General features: G+C 42.1%; 1 protein-coding gene across 1 annotated transcript in view; it reads left to right on the forward strand.

Moving 5' to 3' along the window:
* arb2a (ARB2 cotranscriptional regulator A) overlaps positions 1-21936 on the forward strand; it is a 167595-nt gene that overhangs the window by 13665 nt on the left and 131994 nt on the right. The window contains exons 5-6 of the mRNA XM_084946367.1: positions 4909-4974; positions 6309-6500. Of these exons, the coding sequence (XP_084802493.1) occupies positions 4909-4974; positions 6309-6500 (258 nt within the window). The remainder of the gene's footprint in view (positions 1-4908; positions 4975-6308; positions 6501-21936) is intronic.

Raw genomic sequence — 21936 nt, forward strand, 5'->3', positions numbered from 1 at the left:
TATCCATTCCCAAAACACTTTAAAACTGCTGCTGCAGCTTTTGCGAGAGCACGAAGGAGGAAGCAGACACATCCAGACAAAAAAATGGTTGCAAGGAGTGGGTGAGGTGGATTTGAGTTGATGAAAGAAAAGGGAATTGGGCAGGGGATGGGGGTGGGGGTGGAAGGGCTGTTGGGGAAAAGACAGGAGAGCTGGTAGTTACAGCAAAGACATCTGTCGCTGCTGCCGACACCCACCGAGGCATACAATACCTTAGTTTGAATTAGCCCTCTGCCGGCTTCTCAGTTAACACCTGAGGAGGTCATTATGATGCCATTAGGATGAGCAGTGCAGGGAGGGCAGAGAGGGAGTGAGAGAGAGGGATATCCACGCTAAGTGTAAACAGTCTGTCTGTCTGTGTCTGAGAACTTTCTCTTCCCCTGGAGAGCCCTCTCTCCTCTGACAGAAGAATGACAGAGACCTCATGGGAATTACAGCATTCTCCCTCTCTGTCTCTCTCTCCCTCTGTCTCTCTCTCTTTGTTTCCCACGCGGACTGACAGATCACAAATTCACAGCAATAGGGCCTATTTTAATACATTTTCTGTTGGTACATGAGGCTGACTTAAAATAAACAACCTTTCTATTGCCTCACGCTCACTCTCATTTTCACAGTATCTCTCTTTCTGAGTATGCTTTGCTGTTGTTGCCGCTGTTGTTGTGCTGCATTGTTCAGGGGGATTTTCTTCTTTTTTTTTCTCCCCTCTTTTTCTTCCTTTCCTCTATTCTCTGGAGAAGAAGGAATGCTTTTCTGGGTGCAGTCAGTGATACGGCACGGAGCAGCTCTTTCAGTTTCATTATATAAACAGCTTTGATGCCTCTTCTTGCTCTCTGGTTTCTATGGCTAAGTGGCTTTGGGAGAGGGCTCTGGACTAGAGAGACAAGAGGCGTGTGTGCTTCTGCTTTGGTTTCATGTGTATGTGTGTATACAGTATGTGTCTCTGTCTTTACTATGTCCTCACACGTGCCTTCTTCCACCTAAATATAGTTTTGCAGATGAAGAGGTGTGGCCTCAGTGGCCCCAGTAAGTGTTAAAAATGTTTCTGATTACATTGTTTTAACTTCCTGAAACTGGCTCTCAAACTTAAACTCTGAATTATTTAAACGTTGAGACTAAAAAACAGCTGAAAATATGTTATTAAAAAAATAATTAATACATACAAACAAATTGTATTTTTATGATTTTGTCTGTGGGCTAATTTTAGATTATGACATTCTTTTGCTTCCTTGTTATAACCCCAGTTTTTGTTCCCTTTGCACTGAGCATCAAAACCATTTCCTGCTTAATCACTGTCATCCTCTCGCTCCGATCCTTCTTTTCTCTTAATATTTTCTTTGCTTTCCCTTATTCCTGTTCCTCCTCTTCCTGTCTTGGTTCTCTTACTCCCAATATTTGTTATTTTGTGTTTCTGGGAAGATTGAGCTGCTTATTGCCCCAGGTGCGGTCAGCCAAACCAGGCATGACTGTTGCAATCAGTGGGAGAACACACACACACACACACACACACACTTAATGTGGGAGGTCTTCTTCTCTGTGAGGAGTTTAAGAGTATATCTACTTGCAGCCACGATGGTCTTCATTAAGACCTTGGCGTGGTGTTTGTTTGTGAGTGATGAAGAGACTGTTATGGGGATGACCAGGAGTTTGCGAGGAGCTGATGTCACTGCCCACCCACTTAAGGGCCTCTTATCAAGGCCATGCACTGCACTGTTCTCTCTCTCTCCCACATCCCCTCTTCAATTACCCCTTCTCCTCTCAGCTGTTCACCGCTGTGGGAGCTGGCATGAGACTATGTGTCCTGGGGATTTCTTCACATCCCTCCCTTCATGTCTTCTTTCTTTCCTCCTGCTGAGCTTCCTTCTAAGTCCCTTCCTTCCTCTCTGATCCCCCTCTTCATGGTTCATCACCGCAATGCTTCCTCTACACAAACCACAGACATAGAGGCGACCTCGTACTCCAAAGATTGTCCCAGGATCTGCGTATATTTATCACAGGCATGTGGAAAGTTTGTTTTATTAGTACAATTTATCATCATTTACATTCTGTCTGAGTTTGTTTCTCTGAAGGCTGAAAAAACCCCAGTAAAGGGTGCAGATACAAATGTTTTGCAAACTGACACACTTGTGTGTGTCCCTGAAGATAACATCATGTAGTGTGGGACTTTGACCTCAACCTTTTACAATAGTCTAAACTAATGTAATTTGAACCTGCGCTGACATTTAAAATAATGCTGTGCCTGTGTCTTGTTAGCCTGATAATACAAGCGAATTGCAGATAAAAAGATCATGGTAGCATTTGTGGCAGTGAAACCTATTGATTTCACTCCTATAAACATGCTTCTGTGTTTCTCCATCTCATTCCCTTGCTTCCCCTCTCTTTGTGTGTCTTAATATTACTTGCCAAATCAGTTCCTCGTGCTTGTCTTATCGTCTGATGCTGACAATGTAGACACTCAGAGTTGCATCCTGCAGGCATTTTCATTAAAGCACTAATACACATTGGTAATTAGGTGACAAAGAGGCCTCTCTTATTGTACTGATCAGCTGCTGAGGCGTAGTCCTCGGAGGCCGGCACAGAAGTAGGTTGCCTGTGTATGTGCGTGTTTCAGTGTGTATCCAGTCTGTGCCATTGTTACTAAGGAATTCGGATGTTGTGTGGTGGCACTGTCCCTCTTTAGCTCTTATTGGATCTTGACATTATAAACTAAAGAGAATTGATACGATGACCCAGCAGTCCATTGAATATTATTTTCCTATTTATAATCTACATTATCTTTTATGAGTGGAAACATATTCATGCAGTGAAACTCTTGCATTTCCCCGCACACACATTTTTTCTCCTTTCCCTATTCCCCATCACTCTCTCTTCTTATTTTATATCAGATGTTTCTTGAGCCACCTGAGGCACAGAACAAATAACATGCTGCAAATGAAATTTCCTGTGAAGCTTATTGATGTCATTAAACACTAGCATACTGAGGCCCAGAATCATTTTAGTCTTCATCAGACCAGCTGACATTTTAGTGAATTAGCTGTGAGGTTCTGTGGGGGTGAGGTGGGCTTGTTTTAGCTCCTCTACCACCACCCTCCCATAGGGTCAAATGGTAGAATCAATGATTTCATTTGGTCTGTCTGCTGGCCTTTGATTGGCTGGCATAAGGCCAATATGTGTCTGATTCATAATGTAATTCTTGTGTTTTGCTCTTTAAGGAGTATCCTATGTTAGCACTGAGTTTATTTTGGGTATAACGTTACAGTTTTGTGATTATCATTAAATTCATGTTTGACGCGAAAGCTGCTCTTTGTATTATTTATTTATTTGTGAGTTCGTAATTTGCATTTGACCTTGCTGTTCCAAAGATCTATTAAGTAAGTTTGGTACATGCAATTTTAGAACTATGCATAATTTCATTGTTCCATGGTTGACATAAAACAATGAAATGTGGTCTAAAGAATTAGAGAATATTTATTTATTTGTTTATTTTTGTGCCAAAAGTTGCAAAAGCTGAACACCTCATGTCCCTTAAATGTTGCGTTACTGTTGTTTGTTTGTTTGTTTGCTTTTCTTCTAAGTTTTCTGTACTGATTCAGAACATTTTTGCACTTGGCATTGTAGCACTGAGCAGTGATCCTTTCCCTTCTCTAAATAAGTAATTTCATTAGTACACACAGGAAGTTTGCTGGGTTCTGCAAAACACCGGCAGCTTGTGAAGGTCAATTTGTATGATTTGACATTGTTTGGATTTATAAATGGATATATATTTTTAACTTGTTAACCAAACATTTCATTTAGTAAAAAAATGCAATGACCAATCCCTGTTCCGCTTGTTGTGTGCATGTCTGCTTTCTGGTGTTTTTTAAGTCTCAGCACAGGTTTTCTCCTTTCCAAACATTAATGTCATTTGGGCATCATCCCGCTCTGTGCGGCGAGACATAACAGTGTCTGGTTGTTGCTTGTTTGTGTTTGGGGGTCGATGGGTTCAGCATGACTCGAGCTCGGGTGCGCTGCGTAGCTGTGGCACCACGGCTGGCCTTTGGTTTCCTGATTTAGTAAGACTAACACTTCTAAAACAAACCAATGTGAGCCTCCATAGCAGCAGCAGCTCTCTCTGTGGTCCATCAACCAAACACAATTGTTGTGACATGTACAGGACAGAGAGTTTGTCATAGCATGCGTTGAGACATCATAACAGCGTCAATAGCTCTACTACATCTTACTGCTAGCGGTGGCGTGCCTTGCCATCTATTATCACTGTTAACTCCTCTGTCTCTCTCTCACACCTGATCAAAAATTGAAATCTGTTCCGAGTGCTTCTCTGTGTTCTCAGCTGAGCAGGACAGGGGGAGAAGAAGAAAAAAAATAAGGAAAATGGAAAAGAACGTTGTTAATGTCACTGAACCATGAAAGGCTTGGCCCGCGGTTGGAATGACTCGGTATATAAGGTTCTTTAGTGCTGTGGCTGCGGGGATAAACATAACTTACATCAGCCCTTCGCTTGTACAGGAGATTTCCTCTCCTGGCACTTACAACCTCAACACTCTCACTACACTGTGATTCACACACACGTACACACACTACACATAGTACAATCCAGACCCTTTCAAGTTGCTCGTGCTCACACACACACACACACACACACACACACACACACAGACCAGAGGGCAAACGAGGGCTGTGAATAGTATTTTTTATTCTGTTTGTAAGCTTGACAGTGGGTGCTATTACTTGCTCACACATGCACACAGTTTAGTTGACTTTTGTGGGATGGATTTGTATCAACAGCAATATAAAATTATTAATTGCTTTAAGACTGTATTATCAGTGTAATGTCTCACTGTGTGTTTTCTGTGTCTTTTTTTTCCTCTGCAGATCATCACTCAGTATGTTTATGAGCTGTTGGAGAAAAAGTGCAACATGACTAAAGAAATCCTGCCAGTAAGTACCCATACTGAAAAGAGGCATTTTCTTCTTTGATTTATGCCACTGAAGATTAAAGGGAGTATTAAATATTAAAATGGACGTAAATGCTTAGGCTTCAGAGTGTGATTATGATATTGAGTGTTCTGTTTAAAAAACTAAAGAAAAGGGGATTGTGAGGAGTCAGCTCTCCCAATTCATTCTTTGTCTTTCTTTTTCTATCTCACTCAGTTTCTCTCTTACTCCCTGTCTTTCTTACCCTCCTCCTCTGCCCACATCCTTTGTGCAAAAGTGTCTCCTCAACAAATTAACTGTATTGTGACGTTTCATTTCAAAGGCACAGAGGCACAGCATGCTGATGCTTAATCTGTTTTGCATTCAATTGCGCTGAAGGGGACTTTCTCTTCTGCCATCGTGGAGTTATTCTTTGCCCAGCTCATCCAGGCTCAGAGCGCACACTTAATTCCTTTTATTTGTTGTTGGAAGCATGTTTGTCTCTTTTTCCCCCTCTTTACCTCGCCATTCCTGCTCTTTTTTCTGTGTATAAAAGTAGTGATCATTTTTCAGTGCGCGTTTATGGGGATGTTAGGCAGCGCCAGTGTTTAGAAACATGCCAAAGTTAGCTCCAGCACTAACAGTGTCCATAAATCACCTAGCCAGAGTCAGCGGCTTTCATTAGCCCCCATACACTTTTACTGGTTTATCTGCCTGGCCTATTTATCTCATTATTCCCCTGGAAAATTGCTCTGTTATGCTTTTCTGCTGCCCACCCGCCCACACGTATACGGCGTGTGTGTGTGTTGGTGGTGGGTCCGTCCACCTGCATGGCATTGAACTTGTGACCGCAGATTTTAAGAAGATTAACCGAAGCCAAGTATAGGGAGAAGGAATGAGGGCGCACAAGAGAATAAAGGGTAAGATTTTCTCCCCCACTTGGCTCCCTTTGTCTGTTTGGATTAAGTTCTTGCAGCTGCCACCCATGGCTTTTATGGACAGTGTTTGTCTCCTTAGCGGTTATTCTAGGCATACTTGGGAAGGATGCAAAGAAGCACTGGATGTGGAGCACAACGGCACACACTTTCTCTCTCTCTCTGTTTTACTCTCTGTTATAGGGACTGTTAACTGAGTGGTTAATGTATCGATGCATGTGAGCTTTTTTAGAGTACACACAAGAGAACTCATGCACTTTACATATGGAAAATATCTTTTTTTTTCAGGTGTTTTTTTCATCTAAAGCAATAGAATTCAGAGATGTACATATAAAATCACAACAAGATTGTTTTAAAGCATTGTATTTGAAATGAATTACATTTCGCTGACATGTGGTAACCTGCATTTTTCTGGACGTTCAGGTGGATGCCACAGAAGATGAACCCACCGGTTTTATCTACCTCAGCCCAGATGCCTTATCCAACCCATCTAAGCTGCTGGTGCTGATCCAGGGCAGTGGTGTGGTGCGGGCTGGTCAGTGGGCCCGTAGGCTAATCATCAACCAGGACTTGAACTCAGGGACACAGATCCCCTTCATTGAAAGAGCCATGCAGGTAGAGGTCACAACAAAGAATTTCAAGCTATTTTATTATCTGTTGAACTAATGTTCTGGTCTTTGACCTGTTTCTTTTTTTCTTTTTTTCCCCCTTTTTTTTGCAAAACTGGGAGTCAGCTTTGGTTTGGTGGTTTTTGTAGGACTTGTACGATTTTGGTGTGATGGGTGCAGCACGCAGTTTATTTGAAACGCAGGCCTGAATGTTTGGGGCTGTTGAGCAGTTGTGGCAAAGTTAGACACAGTGTGGAATCATATTTTAGATGTTATGTACTTCACTCGGTGTTCGAATGGGATTGCAGGCATGCTTTTTGGTTTATTAGTTTAGACTCTTGATTTACTGTATCGACTCACTTCAGTTTAACTTCATTGTACAGCTTACGCAAGCGTAGGGAAAGAAAACAAAACTTCGCCCTGGGGTCATAAGAGAAATTATGATGCTGAACACTTTGAACATTTCACATTTCATATGATCACAGAGGCAAATAATGAGCAGGCATACAGTCACAGGTGCAAACTCCTACCATCAAATGATATCACGCACTGAATTTTGGCTTCATTTGTATTGTTAATAAACCGAAGGACTTTCTTCACTTTCCCTTTTCACAGAATTCTTGTGTAGCGTTCATGTGTTCATGGATGACTGAGATGCGAGAGGGAACAATGTAGAGTTTCTAGCCTTTTAGTTTTACAGGTGCACATAAAAACTGGAGGTTACGCCAAGTGCTTGCTTGTAGGGGGTCATCTGATTGTTGGGGTTTTCACTATTATTGTGGGGTTTTTGCCTTACAATTTAAAGTGCCTGAGGTGACTGTTGTGATTTAGTGCTATACAAATAAAATGGAATTAAATTGAATTTCTAGAAACCTAATGGTGGATGCTGGGGGGACTGGTTGAAACAGCAGACAGCGATGCAAGGGAACAGCAGCACTTATTCGAGAGGGAGAGATGGTAAAAATCAGCAGCTTAAACAGACTGCCAAATTGGGAATGCGTGTTTGATATATAATGTGAAAAGAGTGAGGCATGTTATTGTGTGCATGCCTAAACCAGCTCACAGGCTGCTTCACAAATGTATGTGTCAGCAACCAAAAGGTACCTCTTTCTGTCTAATTATTTTCACCCGCTTCTCTATCCTCACTACCACTTCATGTATAATGACCTACTCTTCCAGATGACACAGACTAGATTCTTCCTCCCGCATTCCTTCGTTTTGCCCATCTGATTAACATAAAAACTCTGCTGTGTAAATCCCTCTCCTATTGTGTACAACAACCGGAGAAGTTAGAGTAGCGCATGTGTGTCCATGTGCGCTAACGGATGAATCAGGTACCCCTAGACTGTCTAATACAGTTACCCCGGCTGGTGTTACAGTTGGAGAAGGCAGGGTTGTGCTGTGGAGAGCCAAAGTGACAGCTTCAATATAGAGAACATGGTGTGTGTGTGGTGCGAGTGTTGCCCATTCATCATAGTAAACAAGAAATCGTGTTCTTGCACCCTGACAAATCATCATCCAGACATTTACTGCACAAGGGCCTTGTACTGTGAGCGCACTGGAGAAAAAGCCACACACATTTACAGTCAATTCATGCTGCTGGCATCCATTATGGACATGTTTGTACTATATTATGTTATACCACACAGTGTCTCTCGATGTCTTATGTACTGGAGTTACAGCTACTGTACCATCTTAAAAAAAGATTCACTTTATCGCGATTTTGGTGTCAACTTTACAAATTTGATAAGATTTGTCTTTTTCCTTTTTGGTCTTACAGTATGTACTGTATGATTTTATTTTAGATTTTACTTTATATTTATTGTAAGAGTTTTGCATGAAAGCAGGTACTGAGGAGAGAGGAAAAATTAAAAAGGGATATGAATTTAAATGTTTTTTTTTGTGCCTCCAGCACAGAAGGAGAAACTCAGTAGCTACCCTACACTACCAGCCAACGTTATAAAAAGGCACCCATGTTTATTTAATAATACGTAGTGGTATCAATATTTCTTTGAGCATACACAGGCCATATTATATCAGGTATTTGACATGTAATTGTATGATGTTATTACTCCCCTTTTATGTGCTTCCCCTTAAACATTTTATCTGGCTAGCTCACATACCTGTGCAAACTACTAATTCATCATAATGACAGATGAATCCCATCTTACTCTTTAAAGATACAGCCTTTCCCCAGTAAACCAGCACAAAGACAAACACTCACAGCGGCATGACATGAGTAATACGTTATTTTAAATTTATCTTCTGTGTCAGTATTTATAATGAATGCCTAATTGGTCGGCCAAGGGGACTTCTTAATCCAAACATGTGGGAAGAGAGGTACAGCAAAAATTGTGATGACTAGGTGAGATCTGAAACCTGACAAGTAGCCCCTATCCCTCCCTGGGCAAAAGAGATGACTGTTTGTGAAGTTGTTGCTACATGTGTTTATGTTGGATTGCAGTCCAAATCTTTCCTTACTACATCTGCTTCTATGTTATTTGTCAGCAGTTCAATCTGTGGCTATCAAATGTTGCTCTCTCTACCTACCGGATATGTTCTGCTGCTAAACACAATGCTCCTGACTTGTCAGAAGTCATTTTGGAAAATTAAGGAATTGTGTTGATTGACTGATTGATTTTGACAAAACAATCAAAGAAAATAGTGTATATATCCACTTAATTAAAGTCATTTAATTGAAAATGAGCTGTGTGAAAGTAACCAACCCATCATCAGGAGTGCAGACCTAAAAAAAAATAGGTGTCTGGACTTAAACTGTTCATTAGAACAGGCTTATTCTGTGTGACTGTGTGAAAGCAACACACATGCCATTATTTTATTTATAACTTTGTTAAGTGTGGTTTTGGGTCAGAATGTCACATTTTCTCAGTATAATTTTTAATTATGTTTAGATTAGGGTCCGTTTTGTGGGAACAATCTGTTGTCTCGAGTGTAGCTCATGTGATGTTACTCATGGGAAACTGATTGGAAATTCAAAGCTTGCAGCAAAGGGTCAACTAGAGTGCATTCAAGAAAATCTGGGGGAGCTTGTGGCTTGGCAAAACACAGAATCACTACTCACACGCACATACAGATAAAACTGTTAATTCACAGCGCTGTTGTAATGTGTGTGGATGTAGTGCGAGCACACTCTGGAATTCTTCGCCATGTTCCTCAGAAGCTCGAGTCAGCTTTTCCTCTCTTCCGATGGGATCACCTCTGCCAATCAGGCGATTGTAGGAAAAATTGCTGATTGGGCTAGTTAATCAGCCCCTTCATGCAACACACACGCATACACACATGCACACACAATCACATTGTTGGGTGAATCTCAGGGCAGTCTGTCTCTTACGCCGCAATTTACTTCCCATCACCTGTCTCTTTCTCCCATATTCATCCCATGTCTTTTTCACGCTGCTGTATGATGGTGACACATTAATAACCTGGCAAAAACATATACATTAAATACAAGTCACATAGACACGTGCACACAGAGAAAACACACATACATAGACGCAAACACATCACACTTGGATGCAGGGTATACTCGCGACTATTTGGCGCAGTGCACATTAATGCTGGGTTGAGGGAAAATTTTTGTGCCATCTGTGTAGGCCTCATGCATCTTGTCTTTATGTGCATGTGTGCACATCTAAGTGATGCTATTCCCAAAGTGTAGAAGTAAAATGACAGGTGAGAGGAGAAGGAGAAAAGGTTGCTCCAGCAACAAACACAAAGTGGTGGAAGAGGTGGAAAAGAGGAATCTGAGAAAAAGCCGAGTTGATGGCAAGGGAAACAGGTTATGATTGGTTGGAAGAGGGCAGAAGTGGAAAGAAGGAGAGGAGTGTGGAAAGGATTGATGCAGAAAGAGAGAAATAAGAGGAGGACGAGGGAGTGACTGCAAATGGGTTGGGACTGGCAGAGGAGAGACGGGAGTATAGAGAGAGAGTAGGCAGAAGGCAGGCATCTGACAGCTCCACTACGGGGAGAGGGCCTCTTAATGACAGCTTATTCCTTCATGATTTCAATTCCTGACAGTCGACAGGTCTGCTTGTTGCATCATGGCAGCTGTATCATTACCTTCTGGCCCTGTCAATGCTCTGCATCCTGAGACTGAGATGGTGGAGGTGTAGGGTGCGTGCCATGGGGTTTGGAGTGGATTAGGAGGTGGGAAAGAGAGTTTAGACTGTGAGGTTACAGTCGGAATATTTGAGGGAGGAGGGATATTGAATATTGAAAGGTGGGATCATAAGTTATATGGTAGGTGTTGGAGTTAGGAGTAGGACTTTCAACTAGTTTGCATCCATATAAAAAGAATGTACATGAATGCTGTTTTGAGGTGGTAGCTGTTTGGTATTGTACGATCAAGATGCAGCAAAGTTTATCCTTTTATTTTACATCGCTTCCTAACTTTTTTCTCCCTCATCCTTTTTATTCAGCTGCCTTTTTTTGCATTTTGCATTTTGCCGGTGATACTAGTTGCTACTAGTAGAGAAATTCCAAAATTTTCTGTATTCTGCTGCGGTCCTGTAAAACCTAATTTCCTTTTTAGTATTTCTGAATGCTTGTAACTTTTGTCAGCCACCGAGTTTCAATTTACGTTTTTGTCAGATTGTCAGAAGTCTTCAGCATGAGAAAATAGTTTATGAATTTAAACTCCTTCTCATTGCTTTTTAGATCATTTACATATGAATTAATACATTTACAATACCAAGTCTCTCAACCCTCCAGTTTGTTAGCTGCGTATACATGTGCGCACACAGCTCCACACGAACCACGAGCGTTATGCAAGGTCTTCGCGAACGACTCAATTTAATTTGAAAGTTGCTCATACAAAACAGATCTATAGCCGCTGTCGCCCCCCCTTCCTTGTCTCCATCTCACTCTTGCTCGCTCACTAACTCTCTTGATAGTGAGTCAGGCTCGACACTGGAGATTCTCTGGAAAGAAAGAGGGGGTGTGGTGTTTTCGAAAGTGTGTCAAAAGCCTAGGGGTTTGTATCTGCCCAGAATTTCAATGGCAGGCTGAAAGGGGGCAGCGAGGCAGACACACTCAAACACAGGAATCCTCTTCTAATTTCTGTCATGACCCCCGCTCTCTTTTTTTTCTTTTTTTTTTTTGCTGGATGATGTCTTCTTCAGAATTGGCTGCGCACTCTCACACTCTATCATCTGTCTGGCTTGTGTCATGGCCTCATGTGTTAAGAGGATATCTCTCTGTCTCTTGTCTCTGCAGCCACCATTCTTCTTCCTCCTCTCTCATTAGTTCTTCTAATTCCCCCTAAGCTGTGAGTTAACTTGTTTGTGTGTGTGTAGCTCAGTGATAACATTGTATGCATAGTGTGTGCACAGTCTATCTTGGGGCATCAAGTGGTTACAGAGGCCAGACAGGTATCTATCCAGCTTGCCAGCCTTAGCCAGAGGACAGTTTGTGTGTGTGTGAGGTCAAAAGATGCTCCGCCTTGCTGTGGCCTTGTAATAGTTGCCCTGCAAGCAACACACACACACACACACACAAACAACACACACCTCCAGGTGGGAAGGTCCCAGCGCATCCCGCAGCTCAGATCAATGCACTTGACACCTTCAAAGGCGGGTGTGGGGCCTGGACTTGCTCTGGGGTTAAACCTCTTTTAAATAGCCTCCCGCGGGAAGGCAGCTGTCAATAACCCACCATAATTACCGGGGCCTGGCCCGCCAAGGGCTCGGCTGCACGGGCCAAATTAAAAATTGATCAGAGGGAGAGAAAACATTATTTTGTGGTGGTATTCCCTGTCCTAACAGCACTGCTGCTGCCGTATGAGAAATTTCATCAATTGACGTCCAAGCTAGATATCTAGAGACCTATTTATCTATCTATCTGCTCCCCCTTTCGTCCAGATGAACAGTGGAGCGGTGTCCCTGTTGTAAAAAAAAAAATTATTTGCATATTAAGTGCCTTGCAGTGTGCATGTATGTGTGTGTGAATTGCATGCGAGTGTGTGTTTGTGCACGGTGGATGAGCATGCAGCTGATTGTTATGTGCTCCAGGTAATCGTACATCATCCTGTATCTGTGTAGTGTGTGCACACCTTGTAGCAGTATATTGATTGTGGTCTCATTGAGTTTCTCTTGGCGGGGAGCCTATATTTGTTAGTCAGAGAATGATACAAAGAAGATATGTTCATCCTCAGGCTTCCTCTAGGAAAACACACCCACCGTTGTTTCACAAGACATTGATGAATGAGAATGACAGTTTACAGTGGGTTTAAGGTCATTTATAAACATGCACCACAGGTAAAAGATCATATCAATGTTTTGTTTGAATCATTAGCGTAGGACATGCTCTTTGGGTTGTATTAAGATGTGAGAAACCCTTCTTAAAATACATTTTCATGTGGGAGTTACTATTTTCTAGAACTGGCATTGGTAATTTGCACCCAAAGTAAATCTGCTAAATAGCTCATTCGCACACGTGTGTGACGTTATGACATTTAACTTTTGGGCTAAGAGCAAGAATTCAAGGAACAACTGTAAATGTTTTGGACTTAATAAGTGTTGATTGGCCTCTATAAACACAGGAAGTGTTAATTTAAACACTTTCAGCGTTAAAGTAAATTAACTGTGGTAATTTTACTGTGCAGAGATCACTTATTTTGTATTTAGTACCTCAGGATTTGCACACATAGCACATGCAAATTGTATTAGAGGATTTCTCGTCTAAGCATAATCCAATTTGAATAGTGTGGCTTTAAACCTAGCACTTTAGATCAGTCATTGTGAGAGCTGCAAAACCCCCCCGTGCCATAAAAGCCGGGGCAGGGATCTGTCAGGATTGTGTCCACTTTCTGTTGCTTCCCTTTAAATTAAAAGAAATGTAATTATTCCACAATAAGTTGACCTCAAAGAAATGCTGCTAATAGATATGATGAAATTCTTAGCTTTAAGGCATGTGTTGTGCTGCAATGTTGTCTTTTGCAAACAGAGCAATTTCAGCAGAAACTGAATATGTACAGATGTTAGATATAAACCGAAGAAATCCATAACTTGGATGAGAGCGTTATTCATAAAGGCACTCTCATGTTGCCGAGGTTCTCTTATGGTATGAGCTTAGAAAGAAAAAGAAAGAAATGGTTATCAAATTGTAAACATTATTTGTAGGTATTCATTAAGCTATGTTTGATAGTTGACCATTTTTTTTCTCTTGAAATTAAATTATATTATCAAAAAGGCTTTGTCTCAGTGTGTACGTGCATGATTGAGTGTGTTTATGTCTGTGTGCGCGTGAGGTGGGTAGTAGGTCATTTGCAGCTTCAGGCTGTGTATGTGTGTCCCAGTGGGAAGGTCTTGTTTAGTCTCTCTTCCAGAGGCCCCCAGGCAGTGTGTGGTGGATACCTCTTCACTCTCTCACAGGGAACACTCTTCTACTGCCAGTACAAACATATTCCCGTACTCTGGAAGTCACAAACGCACCGAAAAATTCTCCACATTCACAGCTGGAGCGTAGCACCTTTTTAAAATCCATATGTGGTTGTATCAATTTATATTGCATGTACTCATCCATGTACACATACATACATTTAAAGGCTGTTTCACCCTCTTGTTTATTTTACATTAGGTTTGCAGGGGTTAAACGTGCTCAGCTGTGTACTTTAAAGGCAGAAATCGAGCTTTGAGAGGAGCCAGTGTTGTGCTCGTAGCTCTCACTACGCCGCACACACTTACAGAACACTCAAACAGTCATAAAAACACATATTCAGACTGAGATTCAGGCTCACTGAGAATCTCTCGGAATCAAAGCTGAAACTTGCTCTAAGCTCACAAGTGCCTGTGTCATACTCCTCGACAGTCGGCACCATATTTTGATCAATGAAGGCAAACTTAGTGTTTAAGTAGGGGTTTCCAGGGTCCGGTGGGGTACTTGACGGCTAGAGGCAAAGTCTTTTTGTTTCTAGTTATTGCTGACTCTGTGGTTAGAAATAAAGTAGATACTGCAGGAGGGCTTTTGTAGATTGTTGCAAGTGGGGAGAAATATCTTTTGTTGAGTTGCTTTTTTAAAATGTATTTTTCTACGTTTACGTTTTTATCACATTTTGTCTTTTGATAATCTTAGACTAGAGAGACAGAAAAGAGAGCATGCAGAAAATGGTTCAGCTAGTTGCGAACTGGTACATGCACCACTTAATTATCTGCTATCCCTTTAGTTGAACGTTACAATAAACACAGAGTGTCGTGCATTATATCTACCAGTTTTCCCCCCAATATTTATGTAAGAGTGCGGTTTTATCTTTGCTTAGCTGTGTGTGTGTTAATGTCGTGCAGCTGCCTGCGTTTGCCTGATGCTGGACTGAGACTGATATATTCCTACATGTGAAATGTGCATTTCAGTACATCAGATCATGGCAGTAATGGTGTCTGAGTGTTTCAAGAGATATGTGCTAAAGAAGAAAGACAGGCAAGGACGAGATACGGCAACAGCGATCAGATTTGTCTGCAGCTCTTTTGCCTTCTGCAGCTCAGTGGGTTAGTGGAGGACAGAAGTTTTTGCCACATCTCTGGTCCTCATACTTAGTGAATCAACATGTATCATGGCATTAAAATGTACAAAATACATGCATGTGTTTGTAGTTATCCATATCACTTTTGGAATTAGTCAGAGACACATTTGATCTGGTTTGAAAATGCAGTGCATTTTCATTCATAAAAGCGCTACAGACTGAGAGCAATACAGACACGCGAGCATCACCAGCAGACTGCTCACATTGTAGCTTACTTTTCAAAATGCGTTGTCAGCTTGCTCAAGGATAAGAAACGAGCTAGATGGGATATTTACTGTCACTTTCTATATAACCATTATGCAAGAAACTGACATGTGTGGCAGTCTGTTTTTTGAAAAGCAAAGATAAGTCAAATTTCACTATAAATACCGAAGTGGCGTGTCAAAGTCAGGTGAGATGATCTAGGTACTTCAGATTTAATCGGGTTTTCAATGTGAGAGTCTTGTTAATGTCAGGTGTGAGGCACTCATCTCTGTATGAAAGTTCCTCTTTGGCTTTCTGTTATGTGTAATGCTACAAAATGGTGAGATCATGATCTGAATTTGAGCGCACAACAACACGCAACACATGTTTCAGTTTGTTAGAATTTGTTCCTTGCTTTACGGTGGAACTTGTCAATATTTTCATCTGAATTGGCATCAACTTGTGTGTTTGGTCTGGCTCCCTCCCCTTTATCTAGTATTATGGTCCTCGTAGTAGGTGTTATTATCCCACCGTATGTTGACAGCCTATCTCTTAACCCTCTTAGGAGCACACTATGCTACGCTTGGCTGACTTGTTTGCACTAATGTCAAGTTTTAGCGGTTAGCAGGCGGTTACCATATGCTACTGTGCTGCTGTCGCCCCCGATGTCAGTCAAACGAATGTCAACCTAAGCTCACAACACAGTACACAACAGCATGCACTCAGAAACACAGTGACAGAGTACACACACACACACACACACACACACACACACACACACACACACACACACACACACACACACACACACACACACACACAAAGTCATACACACATATACCCATACTGTAGGCAAGTCAAATGCAGACATTGAAAAAGGAATAAAAGACCACATCCTGTTGGGATGCTATGAGAGGACAGTGTAGCTTGTTTCCAGGAAAACCCTGGTGTCTTGCTCTTTATCAGCTGACTGAAGGAAACAAAAGCATCTGCAGTGATCCTTACTTGTAAACACAGATCCATATTACACATAAGTAAGCATTAGTTACACTCTTGGTTTAAAGTCTAAAAATGTATCATTTTGTTAGAGAGAGTTGTTTGGACTAATCTGAAATCCTCTAATGTGTGCACTATGTGATATGTAGTGCCAACTCTGTTTTTAGCAGCACAAGTCTGCATCTTTTAGGCACAGTTTTTGTAGCCAGTGATTGATATACAGGATTGTGCAAAAGTCTTGAGCCATCCCTCATTTAAAAAAAAAAACTGCTTTATATGCTTTCAAGCAGCCAGACTTTCTTTTTTTTTTTTTAAAGAGGCTTGAGCAATAGTTCTCCAGATTTTGGTCTGTCAGAGTTTTTCTATGGACATTTTGGCATTCTGGGATTTTTTTGTTTTTGTTTTTGTGTGTTTGTGTTTGTATTTTACCAGTTAGCACTGAGCTATGACTCCAGGGATGAACCAGTGTTGCATCTATAGAAAAACAGACAAATTAGCAAAGATCCCATTTTAAATTTTGTCTTGACACTTTATTGCTGGCAGTCTGTTGCAAAAATGAATTTTTCCCTGATTTCTTTAGTTGAATCTAAAAAATGCTGCCAAAAATAACACAGCTTGACTTTTACGCCAACAAGATGATTCCAGATACCAATTTGCTGAAAGCTTGGCTTATCATGGCATGGTGTGCAGTGTGCCCATAAAACAATTGAGGAAAATTGACAAGTGGATTAAAAAAGAAGTGACAAGCATCCAAAAATCCAAATTGTTTATGGTATATAGTATATGTGGAGAGGAGGGAGGTCCAACAGTGAGTCATCTTTAAAACATGGTGGAGGCTTTGTCATGGTTTGGGACGCATTTCACCCAGTGGTGTTGGGGATCTTGTCAAACTAGATGGAATTTTGAATACAGACTCTACAATAAGATTTTGATCCAGAATTAAATCCTTCTGGAAAGTGTCTGATTGGCAGGTTCATTTTTCAGCATTACAACGATCCCAGACACACTGCAGTAAACATGCGATAAAAGCATATCTGGATAGAAAAACACACACTGGAGCACTCTCAGTCATAAATTGCCTGAACATTAATGAACCAGTATGGGATCCAAAGAAGAGCTTTGACTGTCCTTCAGGAAGCCTGGAGAACTATTCCAGAAGACTACTTAAATAAATTACAAGGAAGCTTGTCTAAGAGAGTTTAGGCTGTGTTGAAGATACTAAAATCTTTTCCTTATGCACTTTCTATTTGTTTGCACCTTTCACTAAACCACTGCATCTATTTCTGCATCTATCCACTGTGTGTTAAGTGCCACTGATGTCTCCACCTAAACTAAGATCTGCTGTAAGGGACCAGACTATGAAACAGAAATATTTAGTCTCGAGGACAGCTGCCTCCTGCTCGCAACTTGAACTTCAGGCATTATTGAAAGTGTACCTTCCCCGGTTGTTCAGCAATCCCTTCTTGCTTCCTCTCCCATCTGTCCAAGTTAGATGTTGGTGGCAGTTTTCTAATGTTAACAGAGTTGTGTTTTGCTCAGTGTTCAGAGTAGCAACAGCCCTGCAGCTCTATGTTCATATTGACCTTCTTCACACTCGCCCTTTCTCTCTCCCTCATGAGTTTTCCTCCCTCTTTCATTTCTTTCTTTGCTTTCTAAGGTTCTTACTTCCTGGTCACTCTCTCGGGCTGCCTATGTGGCTGTTTAATCCAAACTGCAAAAAGTAGCCTTTGGAGTCAGTCTCTTTGGCCTTTGACAGATCAGGATGGCAGTGTGTGACCATGGAGGATTGGGCTGTTTCTGCATTCAGCTTGGTGTTCCACTCTTGTTTCCTGCATCTGCCTTCTCTCGCCGTCTCTCTGCTCCTCCATTTTTCTTGCTTGCTGTCTAACTTAACACATTCGTTAAACTGCTGAGCACCAGCAACGATGGACAGTGATAAAGAAATAACATTATAGTAACAGTAACATGACATGGTGCTGTACAACCCCAGGGAATGACAAGAGAAAAAGGCGCCATAATCCATTTTAATTTGACTGATATCATTGTACTGGGGGAGAGAAAGAGCAAGAGAGTGAGAAGCAGTTATTAGCAGAGCGGAGAGCGAGAGAGTGATTAGCAGAGTGAGGGAGACAGGGATGGAGCAAAGGGGGGAGAGGGAGAGAAGTGAGATGTCTCAGGCCAGAGACTGCACTCTAGCTGACTGCAGTGTCTTGTGGTGACCTAGTTGCAACCTCTTTGAAGTCCACAGGCTGATCACGCTCTATAGGCTGCAGAGGAGATCTCCTGCGCACGGCTTTATTAGACCGGGATAGAAAAAAAGAGCAAGAGGTGATTTAAATTCCCGGGATCCTGAGGTTGCTCTAAACCTCTTTAACCCCAGATATATATACACATGTCTTGGTTATGCATGCTCTATTGTACTTGTGTTATCTGTCATTTCATGTTTTAGAATATGCCTTTGGCTCTGACTGTTAAGTAGAGCCTGACCAATGCTGTTCAAGCCTTTACCTATTTTTAGGGTGTGGAAAAAATGATGTTGCACATGTTGCCAATTGTTTCTATTCATATACAGTAAATACCTACAGTGTGTTCATTATAGTGAAAAGGGTCAAATTAAGGGGTCATTGTTTTTAACTTTCCAGCAATATTGTCCTGCTACGTGTTGCAGAAAGAGATGATCATTTTGCTACAGTGGAGTCGGAGCTTCTCTGGTGGACAAACTAGCAGATAATCTCTATATGTGATGACCTATTTTATGACGAAATATCGGCTCATATTGGATTACATGTGTCAGTGATAGGTCAGTATAAACAGATGTGTGCTTCTGGACAGTCTGAAGTTCTGTGCTGTGTGTTTCTGTGTGCGTGTGTCTATGTGCATGCATAGCAGATACTCCTGCTCTCTGGAAAGTGTAGCTGTAATTTCAGGCCAAATGCAGCCGTTATCCTTTAGCCCACCACATTAGGAGACAGTGGTGCATTGTCAGGAGAGCTGACCTAGAATAGTCCAATCACTCTACATTCAGCCCCCTGCTTGCCCTCTCCTGTGATCACCACGCTGCCAGTGCTGCAGTCTATACTATGTGTGTATGTACTGTATGTGTGTGAGTGTGTGTGACCCAATTCAGTCACTGGTGTTGCCAGGCTTGCCCCCGGTGAGGGCATGGATGTTAGGGCACAAAACCTTCAGATGTGTGTTCTGTTCAGTCAGAGCTGTAGATTTCTTATGTTGTCATCTGTGGTTGTAGAAATGAGGCAAAACTAATGCTCGACTCCCACTGCTGCCCGTAAGTTTCCATTAACTGCGTGTATGCCTGTGATTGTATCCATTCACTACAGTATGTGTCTAGCAAGAGACAGAGCATGTACACACAGGTGTGTATGTGTGTGTTTGAATATGCCAGTGAGGGATAGGGAGTTCATGGACACATGCTCGCTCACACTCTATGACTTGGCCGCTCAGTGAACTCTCTCAATTATCTTGAGCCTTTCTCCTGCACCCCTCCATCTCTCCATCCCAGTATCTTCCCACCTGCTCCCCATTGGGAGTCTGTATGTGCAGACACACTCTGCTGGGGGCATGCTTAACCTTTTTTCCTGCTGCAAAACATAAGGAGACAGAGACACACGTGCTCTTCTTCAAGTTGGGCTTCAATTAAAAAATCCACTTCACTTTTTTACCCCCTTCCTTTCTCCTTTCCTTTTTTTCTTTCATTCCCTTCCTCTGCCTTCTTTTTGAAGTTAGCCTGGGGCCTCACAGAGCCTCATCAACCCTTTGCCTTGGCTAGATTGCATACAGGTACCCTCTGTGGCTATTTCAAATGACTTAATTAGCTTCTGAGTGCAGCGGGCTGGTAGAAGACTTCTCTCTCTCCCTGTTCCTCCGTCTCTCTATCTCTGTCTCTGTCTCTCTCTTTCTCTGAAGACAGAGAGAGAGAAAATGATTGAGCCCATATGACACATTTAGTGCCTTGCCGTGTGGTTTCACTTTCTAGGTCATGCTCTGTAAAGCTGGCTGCCTGTTACCTTTTAGAATAAGACAACACACACTGGTACATGCATTTAGGCACACACACTCAGACATGTCTCATTCTAGATTAGCTTTGATTGAGTTTTCTTTAGGCTCCATCCAAACACTATCCTTTGTAATTGATCTCTGTTTCAGTTATGCAATATTTATGAATCCCGTAGCCAAACGGCATGTGAGCCAGATGAGTAGAAATTTGGTGGCTTTTTGCTTAGCTCATTTGGCATATGTTTGTTTGTTTTGGCGGCTCAGACATAATCCAACACTGTTTTGTTGTGTTGAGTCCCTAGGCGTGAATTCCCATACACCTCAGTGATCAAGGTGTGTGTTTCGTCCTCAGTTTTTGCTGTGCCTGTGTGTTTTTTAAAATCAGTGACAGCAGCGTCGAGGGCATGCCCCACTGCATAAAAAAAAGAAAGAAAATCCGCATCCATCTCAGTCCCGATGTACCGACACACACACACACACATAAACAAAGTGGCATATCTTATCAGCTTTTTCCTTGGGACACGTAGGAAACAGAAGCCTGTTGGATCTTGCCGTCTGCTTCTGCTACATGGCTTTAAATCTGAGTCCCTCAGACTGTATGTAGGTAAAAGTCTCGTGGAATGTCACTTTCATGAAGAATCACAAACAGTATCAGAAGTTTGACAATGCTTCTTTTTGCATTGTCAAGGTCTTCTTGTGGGGTTGTATCTCCATAATACTTTATTTAATGAAGTGCCTGATGAAAAAATATGACCACAAGGATGTGAACAGTGATGGTCATCAATGACTAAATGAGTTCTCTCACCCCTTAGGGTGGGAACAAGATCTCAAGGGCTTAAGAGAGCAATGTGCCTGTTAACTTCTGGCCTTCTGGTCTAGCAATAGTTTGCTGGCTAGCTTCAGGCATGTGCTAAAAACCTGGGCCTGCTAAATTAAGTTTGGCTGTGTGCACAGCCTGTGGCATCGCACACATGCACACATAAGAGCAAGCCGCTTGAAGTCAGGCATTCATCCATACTAGACACACACACATGCACACACACACACATTCATCCTCCCATTACCCAGTCTTAATTGGCTACCTTCCGTCTTTCTCTCTTCCTCTCTTTCTCTCTCTTGGATAGGCCTACAGGCCTGTTGGTACGCTGGCACACAGCAGCACAGTTTGGGCATACCAGCAGGTCTGGGGGCAAGGAAGAAATTGGAAAGAGAGAAGCAATACAGATGGGTGTTAGGATGAGGTTCAGAGCACAACCAGTAGATGAGAGACAGTAAATTGTAGCTGTTCCTCAACACAGAGTTGTATTTCACATGAAATATTTTCATTGTATTAGAAAATACTACATTATTTTCACCAGCGTATATTCACGGTACTTGAAGCTGCTCAGAAAGTAGAGTAGGAGATGCCTCGTTCCTTTCCACTAGTTGAAGAGTTGTCATGTGCTGTCAGCCAGCTTGTTCTCCATGTGCCTGTCACTGCTCTGGATAGGAGCTCTGGGTCCCAGCATCCTGCCAATTGGTGAACTGTGTGTGATTGTGTGGGAGACTGTGTGTGTGTATGCGTGCGCGTTGCCCTCAGAGCACTTTGTTGATTCTACTCTGCAGTGTCAGTGACACATTGAGCGGGTTCGGTGGGAGTCCCCTGGTTTCCCTCGTGCTGTGTTTACTCCATCTGTTTACTCCCCAAAAACACTCTCAAATCTATTATCCGCCT

The sequence above is a fragment of the Perissodus microlepis genome, chromosome 12 (genome assembly GCF_051167445.1).
Source record: "Perissodus microlepis isolate ML-2025 ecotype Zambia chromosome 12, ASM5116744v1, whole genome shotgun sequence".
Taxonomy (NCBI): Eukaryota; Metazoa; Chordata; class Actinopteri; order Cichliformes; family Cichlidae; genus Perissodus; species Perissodus microlepis.